The 25,339-nt window shown below is 41.6% G+C and overlaps 1 protein-coding gene across 1 annotated transcript in view; it reads right to left on the bottom strand.

Moving 5' to 3' along the window:
- Nucleotides 1-25,339, bottom strand: part of LOC123649037 (putative protein ZNF720) — a gene marked incomplete at its 5' end in the record, with an annotated part of 137,698 nt that overhangs the window by 15,971 nt on the left and 96,388 nt on the right. The window contains one exon of the mRNA XM_045566976.1: nucleotides 11,297-11,314. Within this exon, the coding sequence (XP_045422932.1) occupies nucleotides 11,297-11,314 (18 nt within the window). The remainder of the gene's footprint in view (nucleotides 1-11,296; nucleotides 11,315-25,339) is intronic.

The raw sequence follows: 25,339 nt of genomic DNA, 5'->3' as shown, positions 1-25,339 counted from the left end.
AATGGCTGTTCAGAGGCCTGCAGACAGGTTTTCTAACAAAGCTATCTTTTGTTGGGTGATTTGCATCTGTAGACAGTCTGCAGTGATGCAGCCAGGCTTTCTCTGAGGCCCTCTCTAGTCTGGATCTAGGAAAGATTAACTCAGAGTCTGACACCTTTAAAGGTCTGAGAAACATTTACCATTTATTCTTTCTGAGGGCTGGTACTTGTGAGGTTTCATCTACTTAACAAGACCTCCTTTGTTAACCAGGCCTCCCCTTCCCTCCCTCCCATAGTTAGTCTTGCCAGCACAACTTGATTTACCATCATAACCTGGTTTTGGCCATGCTCTGAGCCCACATTCTTTCTGTAACCTTAAGATGGCATATAAGCTTCTGAGCTCCATTAAGAGGTTGGGATAATTACTCTGTGGTTCTCTCCTATTCATGTTAATAAACTTCTTTTTTTAGACAAAGTCTCACTCTGTTACCTGGGCTAGAGTGCAATGGCATCGACACAGCTTGCCACAACCCCCAACTCCTGGGCTCAAGTGATCCTCCGGTCACAGTCTCCCAAGTAACTGGGACTACAGGCACACATCACCTTTCCCAGATATTTTTTGTATTTTTTTAAAGATGGGGTCTTGTTCTTGCTCAGGCTGGTCTTGAACTCCTGGCCTCAAGCAATCCTCCCCCCTTGGCCTCCCAGAGTGCTAGGATTACAGGCGTGAGTCACAATGCCCAGCCTCATGTTAATAAACTTCTATGCCATTTTCCCTGTTAATCTGCCTTTTGTGAGTTAATTTTTCAGCAAACCTTCAGAGGGCAAAGTGAAATTTTTTTCTTGGCCCCTGTTACTGAAAGTTCAGCACTTGTCCCTGAGGCTATATCAGAAGAACAAGGACAAGTGGTCTGAGAAGGAAAGGGAAGTCTAATAATTTACTAGCAAATGAGGAAAAAGGCAGACTCATGTCTTAAAGTGTCAATTTTCCTCTTTATAAGCAGAAATACAGAGCTTCCCCCCCCCACCAGACAGAGTCTCACGCTGTTGCCCTGGCTAGAGTGCTGTGGCATCAGCCTAGCTCACAGCAACCTCAAACTCCTGGGCTCAAGCAATCCTCCTGCCTCATCCTCCTGAGTAGCTGGGACTACACACATGCACCACCATGCCCAGCTAATTTTTTTCTATATATATTTTTAGTTGTCCAGTTAATTTCTTTCTATTTTTAGTAGAGATGGGGGTCTCGCTCTTGCTCAGGCTGATCTCCAACTCCTGAGTTCAAACGATCCACCCGCCTTGGCCTCCCAGAGTGCTAGGATTACAAGCGTGAGCCACCTCACCCACCCCAATACAGAGCTTTTAAAGGGAGGGGTTTTAGCTTCAGGCTACTGTAGTTTAACTATTGAGGATGGATCTGATCCAGCCCATCTTCAGTGAAGACAATCCCATGACCTCCACTGGGACAATTTTGTTGAGCCATCTCCTATGGTAAAAAGGACAAAGGACATTCCCCTACCCCTCTATTTTGGGCAAGAATGCAGGTTTTAATTTTCAAAAAGAGTGAGAGAGGTTTTAAAGAGACAACTTTTAAAACATTTTACCCTTTTTTAGGCCATTACCTTTGTCACACCCCTAACCCAATTCTCTGAGCAATATACATCATTACATTTGTGTCAGTTTGAGGAGGAATGAGGAGGAGAAAGTGCCAAGGTCTTTATACCAGTGTGTTTATAGTGAGGCAACATTAACCACTGTCCCATGTGTCTGTGCATTTGTGTTTTACTCTGCTGTGTGTATAGTGCATATAATAGAAAAATGAGTGTTAATTTACATCTAGTCTTTCTAGAAGTTAAAGAGGTTGTCAGTGTAGGACAAAAGTAGAGTTAAGAAACTAATACACTGTGTACATGTTGTGTTAAAATTTATAGGAAAGACTGTTCTAAAAATTACTTATGGAAATAAAATTGTTAAAGTAATCTCTCAGCATTACAGGTGCTCACAGTTTTCCACTGATTGTATAAAGGTGAGAAGGGGAATGTAAGGCTGGTGGTAGGCACCCCTCCCCTCCCTAATGGAAAAAGAAGAAGCCCACAAGACCTGCCGAGAACAATGCCTACAAGGCCCAGCTAAGTTAAAGGATGACCACACCTGGATGGTTACCCTGATAAGAGTCACGGTTCCTGGAGTCCACACATACCACCAGCCCCTCCTATTTCTCAATACCCACCCTAAAACTGCAATGGAAAATTCCTTGCTCTCCCCACCATAAATCTTCCTGCCAAAGAAACCCCTACCCCCAGCCCTAAAAACATATGTAAACTCATTCAAAACTTCTAGGCTATGCGACTTCTCGGGTCTCTCTCTCTCTCTCTCTCTCTCTCTCTCTCTCTCTCTCTCTCCCCCCACCCTCAGGACCCAAGAACCTCACCTGGGCCCCTCTCTTGGGACCCATTACCCTCACCCAGGAGCGCTCCAATAAAGCCTATCCCTTTCAACTCTGCTCGTCTTTCTTTCTCTGGCACCGGTCAATCCAAAAAACCTCACATTTGGTGCTAAAACCCAGGAGGGGCATTTGGCTGCGCTGGCCCATTCTGGGGCCTTGGCTGTACCACCTCCTTCTGCGAACTCTCGCATTCCGGACTGGGACCTCTGCTGACTTCCTTCGAGTCCCTGATTGACGACTTCGGCCTGGGTGAGTCACCCTGTGTTGTCCCAGCCCGGATCCCCCACAGGGAGCTTCTGTTTTCCGGGAAACTGTTCCCTGTCCATTAAACTGTGGGCCCACATAGGAGGCTCTCCCTTTCCAAGGGCTGAGGCTATTTGGGGACGCCTGAATTCCTCTCACCCCTTTCTGTACCGGCACACTAGTCTCGGGCGGAGACGTCCCTCCAGACTTTTGCTGCCTCCATAGTCAGGATACTCTTCCTGTCTGTTTCCCCATCCAGGTTGAGGTGACATGGGTAGCCAATCTTCCAAAATTCCCTGCAAGACGCCCCTGGGGTGTCTGCTGGCCAATCTGAAGGCCCTGGGTTTAGACATCCGGCCCAAGTGCCTCATTCTTCACTGCAACACTGCCTGGCCAATGTACAAATTGGACAATGGCTCCCAATCTCCTGAGAATGGGACTTTCGATTTCAATATTCTACAAGACCTTGATAATTTTTGTCACAAGAATGGCAAATGATCGGAGATCCCATATGTCCAAGCCTTTTTCTGTTTGCACTCCTGTCCTTCTCTCTGTCTGACCTGACACCCCACACAAGTCCTCCTTGCACAGGGTCTCCCACCGCCCTCCACCTCTTCTCCCTCTAACTCTCCACCAGACGTCTCCTCAGATGCCCCTTCTGCTTTCTCCGATCCATCTGACTCTCTCAGCTCTCCCCCAACTCGACCTCCACCATACCCGGATACACCCCCTCACCCTTCTGTGCCACCCAGCCGCTCGCTGCCAACGTCTCCCGTCAGCTCTCACGCAAATCCCTCAGAGCAGTCCCTCCTCTGTCTGTTACGGGAGGTGGCAGGCCCCGAGGGGGTCGTATGGGTACATGTTCCCTTCTCTCTTTCTGACCTTTCTCACATTAAAAAACACCTAGACTCATTTTCTAATAACCCTACAACATACACCAAAGAGTTCCACTACTTAACACAGGAAAGGCAGGAAACGGCAGTCTTGCTCTGTTGCCCAGTAGAGTACCGTGGCATCAGCTTAGCTCACAGCAACCTCAAACTCCTAGGCTCAAGCCATCCTTCTGCATATGCCACTACACCCAAATTTCTTTCTATTTTTTAGTAGAGACAGGTTCTCACTCTTGCTCAGGCTGGTCTCGTACTCCTCAGCTCATGCAATCCTCCCACCTCAGCCTACCAGAGTGCTAGGATTACAGGCATGAGCCACCATGCTAGGCCCCAATACATTTTTATTTGGTAAATCTGTTTCCTGCAAGTGTATGTATTAGCAATTCTAAAACTACATTACATGTTAGCATATATACTGCAGATATTTACTGCCTGTTTCTCTCTGTAGTTAAAAAAAAAAGGTAAAAATAAATGAAGGGAGAATTCTGGAATGAAATCTGTGGTGCTGGACTGGAGTTGGGAATATCAGAATGAACCTGTTTCTATTGTAATATATCCATTGAGACAGGTAGATAGAGCCGGCATACATGAGGTTATATTTATACATATATTTTCAAACTTTCTCTGTTTAGAAGGCTCAGAAGCTTTGAGACTCTGGTATCAATAAGCACACTTCATTGTTAGATCTTGGTTTTTAAATAACATTCTTCCTGCCTGGCATGGTGGCTCACATCTGTAATCCCAGCAATTTTGCAGGCTAAGGTGGGAGAATCAGTAGAGGCCAGGATTTTGAGATCAGGCTGAATAGCAGAGCTGTGGTAGGAGTCTCCAGCCCCTGTGAAACAGAAAAGTAAAACAGGAAGAAACTCCACATCAGGAACTAAGTTTGCAAAAACTTGCTTTTGTGGCTTCTGTAACTTACCTACTTGCACAAACAGGCCTGCACTGGAAAGATAATAGATCAGCTAGGAATGCTGCACAGGACTACAGCTTGCACAAAGACCTCGCTGGAGATTAGAAATAAACACACTGTAACTGCGCCCTTCACCCTTTGAGAGATGTATAAAAGACTGTTACACCCCTTGCTCGAGGCTCAGAATTTGGACTGTCCTCTGAGCCTCACTGGTGAATAACGCTCCTCTTCTTCCTGGCCTGGTCTCTGGGTCAGTCATTACGAAAAGGATCCTCCTTATCCTCCTACAACAGAGCAAAAACCTATCTCTACAAAAAAGTTTAAACAATTAGCCAGGTGTAGTGATATATGTCTATAATCCCAGCTACTGGTAAGGCTAAGGCAGGAGGATCACTTGAGCCCAGGAGTTTAAGGTTGCAGTGAGCTATGATGATGCCACTGCACTATAGCCTGGGTGACAAAGTGAGACCTGCCCCCAAAAATTAAATAAATAAATGAAATAAATACCATTCCACCACAAAATGAACCAAGGCTATTGTAAAAATGGATAATTCTGCAGCTGGAGATAAAAAAATATAACTTGAACCTAGAGTACCTTGTAAAGCCAGTAAAGTAAAAAATGGCTTAAAAAGATAAATGTCAGGGACCTGTCACAGGGAGCTAAGCCAAAAGCCACATGAATGGTCCAAGCTTTAACAATGTGAACAATAAAATAAATAATAGTAGCACTGGATTGTAACTCAGAGAATAAAATAAACATCCATGAGTCCATACTGATAAAAAAAAGATTAAATGAATAAGAAAGAAAAGAAGGAAGAAAGAAAGGAAAGAAGGGAGAAAGGAAGTAAGAAAATCTTTCTTAGAATTCCAAATACTAATCAATGTATATAGAGAATGTAAAATAAAAATTCACCACTATCACACCACAGTAAAAATTGCTATAGGTAAGATTCACCGAGGAATGGAAAAATTGTTGTAACAGACGGAATGGCCTAAAAAAATGGCACAATTATTTTCTGTCTCTTTAACAAATCCTGTGCTCCTTTTTGAGAACTAAGGCCTGCATCCCTGCCTCAGGGAAGTGGTTGGGAGGGGCAGGGAAGTCTTTTGTTATTTGTTCAACAAGAGATGGCCCCTCGGGGAATGGGTAAAGGGAGATCCTGGGTAAAGGTCACCAGATTGTTTTCAGGGAAGACGGGACTACCAGAATCATCAACTATAGTTGAACAGTAATTAATTGCTTGAAGCTGAGAACCCATCCTTTAAAAGCTATGTATTTCTTCTTCTTATTAGGACAATGGCATTTCAGACAAGAGTCACAATCCTCTCAGTAGTTATTGAAGCTGCGTGACAGGCCTATTGTTCTATTTCGTTTTTTCTGTATATGTTTAAAATGTTCTGTAAGAGGAGAAGAATGACACAACAGAGCCCAGCCTAAATTTCTGACCAACTCAACCATAAGATAATAAGTTTTAAGGTGGTTTGTTGTATAGTAATCACTAACTAATATATACACCCAGTGCAGACAGGATGCCAGCATTCCATGGCCGGTGTTAATGGGAAAAAAAGCTGAACTCTGTAAAATAATTTTAAAGAGATTTCTTCTGAGCCAAATTTGAGGACCATGACCCGGAACCACACCCAAGAAGCCTTGAGCAAGTGGACTCACTGCAGCTGGGTTACAGATTGGTTTTATCTATTTTAGAGAGACAGAGGTATGGGTAAAGTCATAAATCAATAGTGGAAGGTATACATTGGTTTGGCCCTAAAAGGTGGGCCATCTCAAAGTGGAGGCTTACAGGTTCTAGGTGGGTTTAAAGATTCTTTGGCTTGTAATAGGTTAAAGACGTGAAGCTTTGCCTGAAGGCTTGGAATGTTTTAACATAAGGAGCTGTTTATCAAAATAAGCCACTGGACATATTTGATGTGTACATTAAGGACCTGCAGGTTTGTCTTGCACACCCTTAGGCCTATTAATGGGTTACAAAGGATATCTCCAAGAAGGGAGGTGGAGTGATGAGGCCATAAAGACCCACTCGCTAGGTGACCTATACTCGCTTGACCTATGTCTGTAATTGGGAAAAAGTACCCTGCAGAGATAAATCAAAGCAATTAACTTGTAACTGATTGTATAAACTTTCCTGTTGCCTGTAGTTAAAATTTATTGCGCTTGCTTAATGCCTGAAAGATGCTATCTGCATCTGTAAACCTACTTGCTTAAAGATTGTAATTGAAACATGTGGTCTGAGGCTGGTCCCGGACCCCACAGCTATGGAGAAGATGATGTAATGTTGTTTCAACCACCGTGCCTAAAGCCACATTGCTCTAACTTAGGATAGTATAAAACCTCCCTGCTTTTTCAACTCAGCACCATTCTCTGTACCTGTACCCTAACAGGGCAGGGGGTGGTCACTGGCCAGCTAATAAAGACTCATAACTTGGCTCAATTCGGTCTCTAGGTGGTCGTTTCTTGCACTCCACACCATAACAGAGGCCTGTCTGACTTCCCTCTTCATGGGAGGCAATTCAGTTTTAGGGTATCCTCTTGGCCAGGAGGAAGTCCATTCAGTCAGCCAGTGGGGGAGGGGAAGATTTTAAGATTTTATTTTAGTTCACATAGCTACTGGTAATTCTAAAAGGACACACGTAGTCCTTACTTTATTTCCACTGGGACTTGCTGCCTTAAAGAATTACCTCAATACCTGTAATCATCAGGGAAATGAAAATCAAAACCACAATGAGATATCACTTAACTCCAGTGAGAATGGCCTTTATCAAAAAGCCCCATAACAATAAATGTTGGTATGGATGCGGAGAGACAGGAACACTCATACACTGCTGGTGGGACTGCAAACTAGTGCAACTCCTGTGGAAAGCAATATAGAGATACCTCAAACAGATGCAAGTAGACCTACCATTTGATCCAACTATCCCATTATTGGGCATCTACCCAAAAGAACAAAAGACATTCTATAAAAAAGACATCTGCACCCAAATGTTTATAGCAGCACAATTCACAATTGCAAAGATGTGGAAACAACCCAAGTGCCCATCAATACATGAGTGGATTAATAAAATGTGGTACATGTATACCATGGAGTATTACTCAGCTATAGGAAATAATGGGGATATAGAATCTCTTATGTTCTCCTAGATAGAGTTGGAACCCATTCTACTAAGTGAAGTATCCCAAGAATGGAAAAATAAGCATCACATGTACTCACCATCAAATTGGTTTCACTGATAATCACCTAAGAGCACATTCAGGAATAACATTAACTGAGTGTCGGGCAGATGTGGGGAGGGATGGGTGTATACATACATAATGAGTGTGATGCGCACTGTCTAGGGGATGGACACATTTGAAGCTCTGACTCGGGGGTGGGGGGGCAGAAGGGCAAGAGCAATATACATAACCTAAACTTTTATACCCCCACAATATGCTGAAATAATAAAATAAATAAATAAAAGAATTGCCTGTCTGCCCCCCACTCCTGTCGCCCTGGCTAGAGTGCAGTGGCGTCATCAAATGTCACTACAACCTCAAACTTCTGAGCTCAAGTGATCCTCCTGCCTCAGACTCCCAAGTAGCTGAGACTATAGGCAGGGGGCACTACCACACCCGACTAATTTTTCTATTTTTAGTAGAGAAAGGCTCTTGCTTTTGCTGGTCTCTTAGACCTCAAGCGATTTTCCTGCCTTGGCTTGCCGGAATGCTAGGATTATAGTGTGAGCCACCATGCCTGGATTGCCTCCCTTTTCAAAGCTCAGACTGCCTCCTCGGAAAAACCAGAGGCCAGGAAAGTTATGAAATCTGAAATTTTGAAATAATTTTGATTCTATTGTTTTTATTTGTGAATAACATATATATTTTTTAAATGAATTAATCTCTTTATTTATTCCAAAGAATGTAATCTTATATGCAAGGTTAAATGCATATGCCCTCTGCATGAAGACATGTCTTTTTTTTTTTTTTTCCGAGACAGAGTCTCACTCTGTTGCTGGGACTAGAGTGCCGTGGCGTCAGCCTTGCTCACAACAACCTCAAACTCCTGGGCTCAAGCGATCCTCCTGCCTCAGCCTCCCGAGTAGCTGGGACTACAGGCATGTGCCACCATGGCCGGCTAATTTTTTCTATATATTTTTAGCTGTTCAGATCATTTCTTTCTATTTTTAGTAGAGATGGGGTCTCGCCCTTGCTCAGGCTGGTCTTGAACCTCTGAGCTGACACAATCCACCCACCTCCACCTCCCGGAGTGCCAGGCTTACAGGCGTGAGCCACCGCGCCGGCCCACGTTTTAATTCTGGGAGAGAATCTGGCCTGAAACTGAAGCAGCTCACAGCCAGTCATTGCGTCCTTACTCAGCTGCACCTCTGATCGCGTCTCCTGTCACTCAGCTGGAGGAGGCCGGGCTTGGAGCCCTGTCCAATCAGTGGTGCGGAGCTCAGCACTGTCCAATGAGGTGCGCAGCCAGAGAGGAGGGGGCGGCTCCACATCTCAACCGGCGTTTGCCAGAAACTTCCAAATTTGGTGTGGTCGCTGCGGCTCCTTCTCCGCAGCTCCAGGGGGGCTAGGTGACTGTGCTGCCGTCTGTGACGCCCTGTGACCTGCAGGTACTGGAAGACTCATAAAGAGGACAACAGGGCACCCCAGAAGCTGAAAAATGGTGAGCGTGCGGCCGAGTGGTGGGGGTGGGGGGAGGTGGACGGAACCTGCCGAAGGCGGCTGTGGCGGGACCGGGCCTTCCCGTGTCGGTTCCAGAGTCCAGAGTCCTGAGTGCAGTTTGACCCTCAGTCCCCTCGAGCTCAGGGTGGGGTTGGGCTCGCGACCTGCACCCGGGGAGTTCCGCACCTGCCTGAAACCCCGTCTGGGGAGCTCTGCTGCCGCAGCCCCGAGTGTCCCTCAGGTTGTGCTGTGATGATGGAAGGGTTATCGGGGGAGAATCTCACCTCAGCATGTGGGTTCCTGAGTGGGAGGAGCTGAGGTCTGTGGTGGCCCCAGTCCCTTACCCCTGTTAGAAATAAACTGAGGCACCAATCACGTGGTAAAGAGTTTATTTCATTTGAACAAGCAGCGGTTCATGAATTGTGAAGCCTCCAGCAAGCATCACAAGACTTAGGCAGAAAGGGCTTTCGTAATAAGGAACAAACAAGATTAGGAAAAGGTGGGATAGGCAGGGCAGAATGGATGGTGAAAAAATAATATCCTGGGTCATAAAACATTTATCTCTGAAGTCAGCCTGTTCTTAGGGGCATAAAGAAGGGTTGGAGGTTGGTTCCGGTTGAGGATGGGTCAATGTTCAGGGACCTGGGGGAAGGAGAGAAACTTAAGCAAAGTTTGGTCGGGAAATATTTCGCTCTGACCACTGAAGGCAGAACTGTTCAGCTAATGTTTTATGAGGCATTAAACAGAAACTTGCAGAATCTGTGTCTGGCTTTGTGATTGGTAAAAAAAAAAAGGGGGTATCATCTAAGTCACAATGGGAAGGATGCTTCTTTCCAGTAAGTTGCTCTTATGGAAAACAAAGAATGGAAGATTTCTTTATCATAGATATTTTCCAGGATTTACTTTCCCAAATCTTCCCTGACAACTTTCCCTTGCCCTATACATCTCTTACATTTGGCTTTTCCTGGGTGGTATACTTTATAACAAATTGGTGAATGTAAGTAATATGGTTTGCCGAGTTCTTTGAGTAGTTATATTAAATTATTAAACTTGAAAGTGGGTATTTACAGGCAGTTGCTAAAAATTATGTATGGGCCCCTGTGACTTGATGCTGGCATCTGCAGGGAAGGCAGTGTGGTGGGGCCTGAGCCCTGAACTCATGAGGTCTGTGCTAAATCTCTGTGGTGTCAGAATTGAATTTTGGAGAAACATTTAATGTTGCAGAAGTGGTTGGTATTCAACAAACTCCACACATTTGGTATAAGAAGTGTCATCAGAGAGAAGATATCAGAGTGGCGTGGGCTGGAGGGAGTCTGCAGGTTTATCAAGGAAGGGAGAGACTGTTCTGCACATTGGCTGTCACATCACAAATTGTGCTGTGATTCCACATTTCCTCCCAGGTCAGAGGAGATTGAGGACATAGAGGGAAGGAGTTATGAGGTCAGATCCCCTCTCTCCATCTTGTTTCCACCATGAGATTTCCACCCACTCATGCAAACGCATGTTAGGTATTGATGTGGCCGTGCCCCTCCTAGGCTAGTCTCCTCCCTCAGAAATCCACAGCACAGCTCCATTGTTCATAGAGTTTCCCACCGAATACCCACCCAGTGGCCGAAAAGACTACTGACTTATCTCCACCCTTAGATGCTGAATCTGCAGCAGCACCTTAGCCCTTCACCAGTTCAGGCTTCTGGACCATCTGATTATAATCTCATCTGCTTGCATGGACACAGGAATGAGCCAGAGCATATCCCAGCCTAGGGTAATCTTTCTACTGCTGACATCCCAAAATAGGTGACTGAGCCAAAGATACTAATCAATGGCAGTGTATTGAGCCAAAGTTTGAGGGCATGCTTGGGAAAAACAGAAACCGTAGACATCTGTGGCTTTTCTCAAAGGAGTATTTGGGAACTTTAGTACTTAAAGGTGACAGGATATACAGAATGTACAAGGAGAAGGGGTGTAGGCAGTCAGGCAAAATGGTTACCTTCTAGTAAGGCCCATTTTACCTAAGATAAGGTGAATGTTTGAAGAGAAAAAGAAAGTGTAGGAAGAATCAAGTATGTAGATGTTCTTGGATAAGTGGAAGAAAGAGTGATCTTATCTTTGTTCTGCACTTGGAAAGATAAACTTGTAATCAACACATTATTGTTACAGCCCAACCAGGTTCATTGCCCACTGCTGAAAAGAAAGCCAATACACTGAGAGCAGGGTTTACAGCAGAGAAAGAGTTTAATATCTCAAGTGCCACATGAAGAGATGGAAGGAATACCTCAAATCTGTCTTTTTGATAATTTGGGGGCTAAGGATTTTAGAGGAGGTTTGGCAAACAAAGGGCTAGAGGATTGGGTCTGCTGATTGACTGGGGGTGAACTCATAGGGTTGGGAAGCAGAGATTATCTTCTCAGTTGGGAGATTTCCTATTAGGGGTCTCAAGGCTGTGAGGTGTTTCCATGCCTGTCCACAGGTCCAGTTGGGTTGTCCCAGAATGCAGAGTCTGAAAAGTGTCTCAAAGACCAGTATTAGGCTTTACAACAGCAATGCTATCTCTAGAATCACAAGTCTTTGGCTTTATAATAGCAATGTAATCTATAGAAACAGTTAGGGAAGTAAAATTTTACACCTGTCATTTAGCAGTAAGCAGTTACTGCAGTAAGAAAGTTAGGAAACAATGGCTGGTTAACTTCTGGCTATATCTATACTTTTATAAAAATAAGGCTTTGATTACTATTTATACCTAATGGTTCTGCATTATTTTAATGTATTTGGTTTCATTATTAGTGTGGAGTTGAAAAGACTTTCCTTTTAGGAGCTAGACTAAAAGTGCCGACCCAAAATTACAATTTATATGTCCTTACGTATGGAAGGCCAGCAAAGAATTTCCTTATGAATGATCTGTGAGAGTAGTCCTTGTAGATGCCTGAGACTTTTTACCTTTCTATGGTGTTCTGGCTGATGCATAATGCTAGTAATAGCTATTGATTTGGAAGGGAGTTTTTTAGTTTTGCAAGACTCAGCATCCAGGCTCGACCTTCACTTTTGCATAAGGAGTTAGGGAGGTGATCCTGAGCTTTATATTCTCTTTTATATCACAGACTGGTCCTTCCACCAACTCTTCACCTATGGGGTCTTTGATATCACCTTTTTCTTTTGTGCTTTTTTTCTTGCCCACAAACCCCTTTCATGTGCACACAGTGTGGCTAAGGCTACCCCTCATGTTTCTGAATCCAGCACCTCCTGGAGTTATGTCCATGAATTTAAGGCCATGGCCCTCAACCTGGCTCTTATACGAGCAAATACAAATTATAAAAACCAACTGAATCCTTCAACTTGAAAATAAGAGGTTTTACTCTTTTTTTTCTTAAAGTTTTTAATTTAGAAAACTTTTATTTATACTTTTATCTGTTTAAGATATATGTAAGTCATTTTAACAGCTAAATAGGTCTTTTGTCATTTTCTTTTAAAACTTGGGATTGCCCCTCACTAAGACCTAGGAACCATAGTTTGAAATGTAAGTTGTCAAGAATATAGCACCTATTTCACAGTTGCTGTTGGAGAGTGGCACCTGGCTCCAAGTTGCAAAATTATCTTCTGTCACAAAGACATGAAACATTTGTTTTTTCCTTTGAAAAAGGAAATTAGCTAATTAGCAAACACAGGTGACCTTTTTAATATCAGGTAAATTTAGGGTGAACTATATGTGACAAATGGTGCTGACAAGTCCTATATTTGAGGACTAATTATGTTGATTTTTCTTCATGTATTTGCCATCTCTTAGCATATTGACTGAGATGTACATCACATTTTGATTTAATTGTGTAATAAGTTTTATTTCAGTTCTGTCATTGTGGAGTTATGCTGGAGTTAAAAACAATATTGTTTTCAAATATATTCTCCAAACAGTGTTCAGAATCACCAGGCATGATATAAACACATAAGTTGCCCATTAGGCTTCACTCTAGAGAGCCCTTTCCTTCTTGCCCTTTCAATCATAATCCACAATTGTGCAACAAAGTGCATGCTTCCTCCAATATCTAAATGTAGAATGGTCTCTCTGTCTATTTGCAATCTCACATCTAGAGAAGTTCAAACAGATTTCTACAATAATAGTTTTACAGGGCTGAGCTGTCTGTGAAGCTGGAACTTCCAGCTGTCAACTGCAGACTTGAAACTTATCCAGAGACCACTGGGCTTGGAAATCCAGCCAGGTTGACACATGTGCATCGAGTAGGCCTGAGAATCCCAACTTTTCCCTCCTCTTTCCCAAATGCCTATGAATGTGTAGAGGGCGCCAGCTGCTTCCCTGTCCCTCCAAGACCTAAATCTGCAGCTTTGAATTCTGAATCCAGGTCCTTGGGTTCTTCAGGATGTGTCAGAGCAGCCTCCATGAGGGGATCTCTCCTCCAGTTTCTCTTTATAGTGTAACAACCAAGAATACAGAGCCAGGTTGATTCAATATAGAATGTGCACATAGACCTGGCCTCCACCTGGGATTCACAACAGGACTGAGTTTGTACAGAAAACCCAAAGGAGACATTTTCTGCATTGTGAGAGGTCAACACAGACTTTGTAAAGCTCCCTTTTAAAACTTGGGCCCTTCAAGTTTTCCAGTTCTTGTCCAGTGAGCTGCTGCAGGCGTATGAAGTGTTCCTCATGTAAATAGAACCTAGTGGCAAAATCTGTAAGTGAAGACAAGCACCTCAGCAGTTGGAGGGCAGGGCCACAAAATATTCAGAGCATGACCACAGCTACAGCTACCTTTATACTTTGTCACTAGAGGAGAGTGTTCTTTTCCTCCTCATATCCAAAACTTAGCTGATCAGGGACAAATAATATCACACCTGGGTTCAAAGTTTCCTGCTCTACCAGGGCAATTTTATTTTCTATTCTGACCTGCAGACTCACCCTGAGTCTGTGATACTTCAGTCATCATGGAGGCATTAACCCAGGCTCACTGGGAACCCTCTCACCAGCAACTGGGAGTCTTGGGGACACTTGGAGATGTCCTGTTTATGCTGGGGTCAGGCTGACAATAGGATATAATCCTCCCTTTCAGAGTAAGAGGAATGGTCATGAAGGGTTTGTCTTTCCCTTGTTGGTGCCATGATGGGACTTGTTCACTTCGCTGGTACTTCAGTGAGGAGCAAGGAGGAGGTCTTAAGACACAAACTGATAGATAAATCAATTCCTTCCATTTCATATCGCCATTATCAAAACAAATGAAGCAGTCATGGTCCCTCCTGCCAAGGAACTCTCAACCTAGAGCAAATGGTTAAATAGTTGAATTGAGCATCACGTAGTCAATACAAAGAAGGAAGTTGTGCAGGGGACTTTGGCTTCACTTGGGACACTATCCTTATAGTGTGAGTTCTGATGTCACCATGTGAAGTTTCATTCATGAACAGAAAAGTTGTTTTTATTATGTCTTATTGCTTTTACCTGGTTAAGAATAGATATTTAGCTTCTAATGTAATTCTACTTGAAACCCTTAAGTGTTTTGGTTAAATTGCTTGTTACTGTATGTTATAAAATATACAAAGAAGGCTGGGGTTGGTGGCTCACACCTGTAATCCCAGCACTTGGGAGGTGAATGTGGGAGGATTACTGAAGGCCAGGAGTTGGAAACCAGCCTGGGCAATATAGTGAGACCTCCATCTCTACAAAAAAAAAAAAAAAAAAAAAATCAACCAGGTGTGGTGGTGCTGTCCTGCAGTCCTAGATACTTGGAAGATTGAGGCAGGAGGATCCTTGAGCCCAGGAGTTTGAGGTTGCAGTGAGCTATGATCATGCCACTTCATTCCAGCCTGGGCAATAGAGTCAGACCCTGTCTCTAGATAGATAGAAAGGAAGGAAGGAAGGAAGGAAAAGGAAGTGGCGTAAATACATTAAAATTGTACAAAATCAGGGAGTCAAGTTTCTTTTGAGCAGGCTTAGGAAAAACGGAAATGGAAATACCCCAGTAGCATATAAATGAGAAGCCTAGGGCACTCTCCCTGCTCCAGCCCTGCCTAGGTTTAGCAACTTCTGAGCCTTGTCCAGATCTGGCCCCATGCTGGAATCTCCCCTCACAGGACTAATTAGTGGAGATCAGAATTTTGGGTGACTGTTCCTGACATGTCTCCTGAGCTGGTGTTCACAATTTTTTGAAACCTAAAGGCAGACACATGGGAGAAAAGGGCTATATATTTTGATACCTTAATTACTTTTTTTAAATTTGTGCTTCTAGAGACATTCTCCATCAAACTGTTTTCCACTCCTGCAGATTTCGTAGTTGCTCCTTGAGTCACATTAAAGTAAATGCAAACAGAAAATGAAAAATCCCTCTGAACTACACTTCACCCTTCCTTTCTGTATCCTTGTTATCTGTATTTAGATTTTATTCCACACATTTTATTTTTTAAAAAAATTAATGGTAGAGAAATGGAAAGCCTATTCCCTTTATCTCAATCCTTAGAATTATGAAACAGTACCCAACTCCCAGGATGTCATGAGGATGAACTAATCTAATGCGATGTTCCCAGCACAGGGCTCTGTAATGTATTTCTAAGAACATAGTACATGTTCAGTAAACATTGCATTAATGACTACAAGTGGGCCAGGCACGGTGGCTCACGCCTGTAATCCTAGCACTCTGGGAGGCCGAGGTGGGAGGATCACTCGAGGTCAGGAGTTTAGAGACCAGCCTGAGCAAGAGCGAGACCCTGTCTCTACTAAAAATAGAAAGAAATGATCTGGACAGCTAAAAATATATAGAAAAAATTAGCCGGGCATGGTGACACATGCCTGTAGTCCCAGCTACTCGGGAGGCTGAGGCAGAAGGCTGGCTTGAGCCCAGGAGTTTGAGGTTGCTGTGAGCTAGGCTGACACCATGGCACTCTAGCCCTAGCAACAGAGCAAGACTCTGTCTCAAAAAAAAAAAAAAAATGACTACAAATGCAGATTAAGTTAAGACATTGCTGCCTTTTGTAGCCTCTGTAAACTTTAAAGGGTTGGCAAAAAACGGTGTGTTTCGGGATGGTGATTGGTGGCCTTCCCTTTGGACCAAAAGTATTTGTGTCTTTTAAAAAAGTGTTGGGTTTAAGGGACTCTGTTCTGTGCCTGCTTTCTCTAGCTGAGTACTTCTATAAAGGGTCTAGGGGGAGCAACACCAGCACTAACAGGAGACTTGTTACAGCAGCCAACTTACAGACTTCCTCCAATCCTGTAGAATTGTAACAGAACTTAGGTTCTCCTACTCTCAGCTCAAAAGCCAAATGTGAAAGACAGGAGTTGGTGGAAGGACAAGCCAGCAACCCAAGGAGATAGTAGACTAATGTTTCAAAGACTATTTCAAGTTCCTCACGCTGACCAAGGGGGTTTAGAGGGGAAAGGGCCTTGGGAAAGTATGTGCAGGAGCTGGCTATGTGCAGGTCACCGTGTCTTGTTCCAGTGGTTATATTGAGCAATCGGTCATCGGACAGTCTGGCTGACATTAACTAGATGACAACAGAATTGAAGGTTAACTGCTCAGCATTTTCCTCCAAGGGAAGTTCCACAGTCTTGGTTCTACAGTTAACTGCTGAAGGCTAGTTCCTGAAATTCTTAAGCAGGCACACAATTCAGTATTGTAGCAGAAATAGTGATTATTTGACTTAAGATGAAATGACTTTTGCTATTACAGAATCATATTACTTAGTTAGGTCCAGAATACCAAATGATTTATATGCACATTAAGGCCTGAGAGGCAATGTGTAGCCAAGTGGTTCTCAGCCCAGGCTTCCAATTAGGATCACATGGCCAGTTTGAAAAAAAACACCATCACCTGTGCCCTTCCCACAGATTATGCTGTCTTTTGGTCTGGGTGGGAGCATCCATGTGGTTTGAATTAAGTGCCCCACATAATGCTAAGATGAGGCCAGGGTCAAGCACAAGGGCTCTCTGTTTGTCCAGAGGGAGCTTGCCGGGTCTGTTGTGCATAGGTTTGCTTGGGGCAGCCCAGCCCAGCCCAGCCCATATTCCCACTGCTGTAGCAGAACATGCTAGTGTATGTGGCAGAGGCGAGGGAACCTGAGGGTAGGACAGGGGAGAAATCAAACTCTGGTCTCCACATAGAAACTCCTTGTTCTAGACTCTCTCCTGTGATGGAGGACAGGAAAGCATGGATTTTTTTCTGCACTCCAAGGTCCTTCTGCCTGTGGCTGTGGTGGTAGCACGGGAAGGGGCTGTGCTGATGCCTTTAAGGGCATGTTATGAAGATGCAGGTGTAATTTTTCCAGATAATCTCACCTGAGAAAGAATCCCAGCAAAGGAACAGGAAGAAATGGCTGATTCTCAGGAAAATATGTCCCAAGACCAAGGCTGTGTCCACTTTTCCCCCTGGAATGTCATGTGTTTAGAACATGCAAACCTTCACTTCTCTACTTGTGATGATCCTGCCTAATGAGTTTGTTTCAACTACTCTTTTGTTCTTTTCTTCTTAAAATAGCCAAGAGGCTCGGAAAAATCTTCCCTATATAGCAGAGTCTTTTCTCCCTTCAGGCTTCTTATGGACCATTAACACTTCTTGCCATACTTTATGAACTGCATTGTTGAAAATGAGATAACATTTTCAAAGATAATTGTGGCTGTTGAACATGAGAAAGTGTGGATGCCCAAGATTCCTACTGGGGATGAGGTTGGGTCCTTGGATATCAGCAAAGAAAGGGAATGTGCACTGTTTAGGTACCATCTGAATGCTCAGTTAGCTCTATGCAGAATAAGATGAAGTACGTGCACTCTTACAGAAGATGGCATTAATTGCCTACAGTAACTCCAGTTTTGAACCTACAGTAACTCCAGTTTTGAAAAAGAGAATTATTAGAAGAGATTTGCCTTATAGGATGCTAAAAAAGACTATTTGAATACACCGAGATTACAAAACGTGGGAGATATCTGTAGCTTGAACTTTGCATATAACTGTTTATTCATGATTAGATTGGAATTATTATTATTACTTTTCTTTTGGCCAGTACCATCACACCAGTGATGATGTGTCCACTTTTGTGAATTAGCACCTGATACTAATTTTTCCTATGACAGTTGATGTTAATTTTATTCACTCAGTTAAGGTGCTCTTTGACAGATTTTCCACTATAGAGTTAATTATTTTTTCTCTATTAATAAGGACTTTGGGGACATTTACCAACTAATGTGCATCAGTAATCACATTTAAATTGGAAGTTCCTCTTTCTTAGATTCTGTTTTACATAGCTGACTTTGGAAAATGAAGGCCCTCATCTTTGTTTACTGGTCCAATAAACTGGGCTAAATCCAACCTTTATCACTTATTGAATGTTTGACAAAATATTCTCATGGACCAGAAGCATTTGTACCACTGGTGAGCTTGTTGGAAATTCAGGCTTCACCCCCTAGCTTCTGAATAAAAACCTGCATTTTAGCAAGCACATTTCATTGCTGTACATGTTAAAATCTGGGGGTACGTTCTAATTCATCATGACTTTTCTAAGAAGTACATACAGCTTATCCTGTGTGATGTAAATAGAGCACTCAAAAATGTACCTACTTGTTTTGGTGGTCTTATTCTTATACTGTGTCATCCAAAAGAGTATAGTGTCTGCACTGGTTTTGTGGATGTTATGCCATCCTCTTTCCTCAGTGTTAGAGAACACATTAGGGAATATATCTCTGTTAAAATTATCTTATTAGATAATCGCAGTCACTCATATAAGGCAGAAACAGTTCTGTTCACTCTCTAGTTTCATCAGAAGTGAAATTAACTCTCCCCATGGCTGCTTAGTAAATATGTTTGTTTTTTTTTTTTTTTCAGGTTCTGTTGACATTCAAGGATGTGTCCATAGAGTTCTCTCTGGAGGAATGGTCATGCCTGGACCCTGCTCAGAGGAAGTTGTATAGGGATGTGATGTTAGAGAACTACAGGAACCTGGTCTCACTGGGTGAGGATAACTTCAATACACAATTTCTGATCCACACTAAGGATTTTCTGTCCATTCTTTGTAGAATGTTTTCATGAAGTTTCTGCTTTGAATGCAAGAGTTTCTGATCCTTATTTCCAAGGAAAATGTAAAGATTTGTTGATACAGAAAAGAAAATATTCATGATGTTTTATCTTGATATTAATCTTACCCTTTCTTGAGTAGATCTGTATCCTTCACTCTAGATTAATGGTAATTTCAGAAATTTAATGGCATAAAATATTGTTGCCTATAGCTTTCAACTCAATTTCCACCATCAAGTTTTGATTCAGTAGTACTGGTTAGTGGAGCAAAAGATCCACAAATGTTAAATACTTCCTAAATTGTCTAAAGTTTATGTAAGACAACAGTATTTTGGAATTATTTTTCTAGAATCTTTTAAAATGTTTTTTCTCTACTGAGCATAATACCTGATTGTTAATTGGAGAATCCCAACAAGAGTTATGTTACTTTTTTTCTAATAAAACAGGTCTTGCCATCTCTAAGCCAGAACTGATCACCACTCTAGAGCAAAATAAAGAACCCTGGAAGGTGAAGAGATACAAGAGAGTAGCCAAACACCCAGGTAGGTGAGAGTGAATAATGCAGATCATGCAAGTGAGAGGTCTAAAGTTCTAAGAGGAAACAAGAAGATGAAATGTGATTAGCCAAGCTCTGTTCCAATGGAAATGGTTTCTGAGAAGCCTGGGTTTCTTTCTCTTGTTCTCAGATAAGGGCATCTCTGTTCTTGTTTTTAAATTCTCTAAGGACTTTATTTCCTTTTTAGTAATCTTTCTTCTAGGTTATGGTGAGAAGAAAAGAATTGTTTATGACTTATAAGGGACTGCAGTATCTCACTGCTCTTCCATTGCTTTTAACGGCACGGAAATTTCTCTGTATTTTTTTTTTTTTTTTGAGACAGAGTCTCACTCTGTTGTCCAGGCTAGAGTGCTGTGGCATAAGCCCAGCTCACAGCAACCTCCAACACCTGGGCTCAAGCAGTCCTCCTGCCTCAGCCTCCCAAGTAACTAGGACTACAGGCATGTGCCACCATGCTCAGCTACTTTTTTATGTATATATTTTTAGTTGTCCAGCTAATTTCCTTATATTTTTAGTAGAGACGGGGTCTCGCTCTTACTCAGGCTGGTCTCGAACTCCTGAGCTCAAATGATCCTCCTGCTTCGGCCTCCCAGAGTGCTAGGATTACAGGCATGAGCCACCTTGCCGGGCTGTTTTTCTGTATTTTTGAGGAATTCTGTGAAAAACAAAAAATTTCTCTTTAGCATTATATCTGAAATGTGAGTTAAGTGGTGATATTGGTATTTGGTTCAGAAGTCCCAGAAACAACACAAGTAGGTGTGGTATGTTTTTTTTTAAATATAAAAGTAAAAAAAAATATTTTACCTTTTAGAAGGACAGAGAAAATTAAAGGGGGTTAAGAAGAGAGCAGGGAGATGGTGTGGCATCCCAAAGACAGAGAAGGGAGATACCAGCTATCGTATGTTTTCTGTTTTATAGTTTTCAATGCTATGGAGGTTTCAGATATGATTCTACAGAAATTTATACTCAGTGAATGTATCAGAATACTAAGTATCTTCCTAAATATAAGAAAATTTAATGTTATTTAACTTCAAAATTGTTTTTTATATAAACTATAATAAATAATTTAAACTCTGCATGCCCTAATCCCCCAACTTTAATATAGTTTAAGGTATCTACTCCCTACATTTTTTAAATATACTATGTCAATGGGGAGCTCAGAACATTGCTGAGTATATATTAAACTCTCTCTTTTTACTTATTTTTAATAATTATTTTATAATTTCTCTTGTTTAAGATGAAGCTTACCAAGACTGTGTCATACCTATATATGTATACATATACACCTATACACATACACACACAAATATATGTGTATGCATATGTGTAACATGTTTTTTTACTAGTAAAAGCAGTATAATTATTGTGTACAATCTAATGACTTCATAGGCATATATATTGTGAAATAATTAGTAAAATCAAGTTAATGAACATATCTATCCCCCTCACAGTTACCTTTTTTTTTTTTAGTATTGAGAACACTTAAGGTCTACTGTCGTAGCAAATTTTAGGATACAAAACATTATTAACTATAGTCATGGTTATATACATATGTGTGTGTGTGTGTGTGTGTGTGTGTGTGTGTGTATTAGGTCTCTAAAACTTACTCATCTAGCAACTAAAAGTTTGTACCCTTTGAACAACATCTCCCCATTTTCCTCGCCCCAGGTCCTGGCAACCACCTTTGTACTCTCTGCTTCTATGAATTCAACCTTTTTTTAGATTCCCCATATAAGTGGGAGTATGCAGTATTTGTCTTTTTCTTTTTTTTTTTTAATTTTAGAGACGGGGGTCTTGCTCTTGCTCAGGCTGGTCTTGAGCTCCTGAGCTCAAGTGATCCTCCTGCCTCAGCCTCCCAGAGTGCTAGTATTACAAGCGTGAGCCACTGTGCCCGGCCCTGCAGTATTTGTCTTTCTTCCTGTGCCTGGCTTATTTCAATTAGTATAATGTCCTCCAGGTCCATCTATGTTGAAATGGCTGAATAATATTTTTTATGGCTGAGTAATATTCTGTTGTGTTTATATACCATATTTTCTTTATCCATTCAGCATTTACAAACATTTAGGTTGTTATCATATTTTAGCAATTGTGAATAATGTTGCAATGAACATGGTGATGCAGTTCATTCTTTCTTCAAGATACTGATTTTATTTTCTTTGGTTGATATACACAGAAGTGGGATTGCTGTATCATATGGTAGTTATTTTTTATTTTTAAAAACTCCATGCTGGTTTTCATAAGGGATCTGCCAATTTATAACTAACCAACAGTTTGCAGGAATTTTTGTTCACATCCTTCTGAAGAGTTTTTTGTTTTTTTTTAAACAGAGTCTCACTCTGTTGCCCAGGCTAAAGTGTCATGGCGTCAGCCTAGCTCACAGCAACCTCAAACTCCTGGGCTTAAGCAATCCTACTGCCTCAGCCTCCCGAGTAGCTGGGACTACAGGCATGCACCACCATGCCCAGCTAATTTTTTCTATATATATTTTTAGTTGGCCAGATAATTTCTTTCTATTTTTAGTAGAGATGGGGTCTCGCTCTTGCTCAGGCTGTTCTCAAACTCCTGACCTCGAGTGATCCACCTGCCTAGGCCTCCCAGAGTGCTAGTATTATAGGTGTGAGCCACTGCGCCCGGCCAAGACTTTTTATCTGTTCTTTTTGATAGTAGCTATCCTAATAGGTATGAAGTGATATCTCCTCATGATTTTGATTTGCAATTGCCTAATTGATTGGTGATGTTTAGCACCTTTTCATGTATCTGTTGACCATTTGTATTTCTTCATTGGGAAAATATCTTTTCAGTGTTTTGCCCATTTTTTAAGTGGAATATTGTTTTTGCCTTTGAAATATATGAATTTGCCATATTTTGAGTATTAACCTCTTATGAGATGGTTGCAATTGTATTTCCCAACCTGAAAGGTGATTTTTTTTTTTTGACAGAATCTCACTTTGTTTCCCAGGCTAGAGTGCCATGGCATCAGCCTAGCTCACTGCAGCCTCCAAAGTCTGGGCTCAAGCAATCCTCCTGCCTCAACCTCCTGAGTAGTCAGGACTACAGGCATGTGCCACAACATCCAGCTAATTTTTTTCTATTTTTAGTTGCTTGTCTAATTTTTTTCTATTTTTTAGTAGACATAGGGTCTCATTCTTGCTCAGGCTAGTCTCGAACTCCTGACCTCAAGAAATCCTCCTGCCATGGCCTCCCAGAGTGCTAGGATTACAGGCATGAGCCACCACAGTTGGCCCTGAAAGTTTTCTTTTTTGCACAAAAGCTTTTTATTTTGGTGCAGTTCAACTGTTTACATTTGCTTTTGTTGCCATATATTTGGTGTTGTATCCAAAAAAAGTCCATTGCCAAGATCAGTATCAAGGAGGTTTTTCATAGGTTTTCTTTTATAATTTTAGGTATTCATCTCTTAAGTTTTTATTTCACTTAGAGTTAATTTATGGGTATGGTATAATAAAAGTGGTCTAATTTTATTCTCTTACTTGTGGGCATCCAGTTTTCCTGCACCAGTTATTGAAGAAACTGTACTTTTTGCATTGTGCATTCTTGATGCCCCTATCAAAGATTATTTGAACTTGTGATTTCTGGGCTCTCTATTCTGTTTCTTTGGTATTTGTGTCATTTTTGTGCACATACCATCCTATTTTTATTACTATAATTTTGAAATATAGTTTGAAATCAGAATTATAATGCCCCTAGCTTTGTCATTTTTCTTTAAGATTACTTTGGCAATTGAGAGTACATTGTAGTTACCAAAAAAATTTTATGAACATATTTTTTATTATTGTGAAAATAATTCCATGGGAGTTTTGACAGGAAGTTCATTGAATCTATATGTCGTTTTGAATATTGTAGTACTTTAACAATATTTTTCTTCTGATCCATAAAAATAGAAAATCTTTACATTTATTTGTGTCTTCTTCAATTTCTTTCAACAATATCTTTTATTTTTTAGCGTAAGGATCTTCCACCTCCTTGGTAAAATCTATTGCTGAAAAAGTATTATTTTGGTGCTGTTATAAATGAGATTGTTTTCTTCCTTTTTTGGATAGTTTATTGTTAGTGTATGGAAACACAACTGATATTTGAATGTTAATTAAATATTCTGCTAATGTACTGAGTGCATTCTTAGGTTTAAATAGATTTTTGTTTTATTCCTTAGGGTTTTCTACATAGAAGACCATGTCACCCACAAACAGTGATATTTTCACTTCTTTCTTTTCTATTTGGATGGCTTTTAAAGATTTTTTTGCCTAATAGTTCTGCCTAGGACTTCCAATAGTATGATAAAATGGAAGTATTGAAAATGGGCCCAATATATCCTTGCATTAGTATCTGTGCACTTGAAGGAGCAATTCCAGTTTTTATAAACCAGTTTTAGCAGTTAAAGGTCTTTCCTTCTTGGGTCCACAGGCTGATTGGATCTCCTCTGGGTTTGCAAAGAAGAGGGTTTCTAGTTGGTTTAAAACACTGCTTCTTGGTCTGCAGTGAGGTATCTCTTTAGTGGACCTGTTACCATGGGCTTAGAAGGTTGTCAATTCTGTCTTATTCCTGGGCAGACTGTATTGCCTTCAGAACTTTGTAGTTCAAAGATTTTTGGTTGGTTCTGCATATGGTGGGCCTGACATCAAGTGTATGTATGAGTGTGGCTCCCACTGAATATGTGAGAAGTTTTCCCTAGGTCACTGTGTCGGTTGCTAAGTGGTCAGAACTAGCTATGGACTGTGGCTAAGAGAACGGAAACTGAGTCACAAAACTGCTTCAGAGACCACAGTGAGTGCCAAGGTCTGCAGGCCTGCTTCCATGACCACAAATGAGCATCTCTCCCCAGGCCTGTGCATAGGCAGGAACACTCCTGGACCATGGCTGAGGGGAGTTGAAGACTAGTTACATAGTCACTTCAGAATTGTCAATGTACTACATTGATTGGGTTATTTCCTTGTCTGTGGCCAAGACCAGGTGTCCTCAAGTTTACTACCAAAATGAGGGCCAGCCTTCTCAAAAGGACCCTCCTTGGTCTTGGGCTTTAGCAGGGTTTCGTAATCCTTTCCCTTCCCTTGTATATTCCCCCCTCCCCACCCAAAGCTCTCATAAAGGCATTTATTTTTTGAGATGAAGGTCTCACTCTACCACTACCCAGGCTTGTCTCAAATTGCTGATCTGAAGTGATCCTCCTGCCTTAGCCTCTGAGTGGCTGGGATTACAGGTTTGAGCCAGTATGCCTGAATCACATAAAGGCACTTTTGCCGATGGGTCAGTGCCAAATTTTTGTTGCTATGGGGAGCATGTACAAGTAAGATGTTTCCTATTTCTCCATCTTGCTAATGTCACTATGTACATTTTCACTTTCTATTTTGTTCTATATCAAATTTTGCACACAGGATTTTGTTTAAACATTTCTCTTACTCCTGTTTTGCAATTCCATATTAATGTGCTTCCTTTTTCAGGTATGTTCCTTGATATCAGTCTATTGTGTGTTTTGTTTTACCTATGTATTCTAATTTTGGATTAAATTGCAACTCTGTATGTACATTTTAAGTCGATGTGTGATTTACCTAAAATATGAATCAGCCATATATCTATTCTGAATTATGTATGTGTGTATTTGTCTCTATAAATAGGGTCCAAACTTTGTTTATGGATTATCTTA

This window comes from Lemur catta, chromosome 13, assembly GCF_020740605.2.
Source record: "Lemur catta isolate mLemCat1 chromosome 13, mLemCat1.pri, whole genome shotgun sequence".
NCBI classification, from domain to species: domain Eukaryota; kingdom Metazoa; phylum Chordata; class Mammalia; order Primates; family Lemuridae; genus Lemur; species Lemur catta.
Note: the sequence above shows the minus strand (reverse complement) of the source record. Positions and strands in the feature narration are given on the sequence as shown.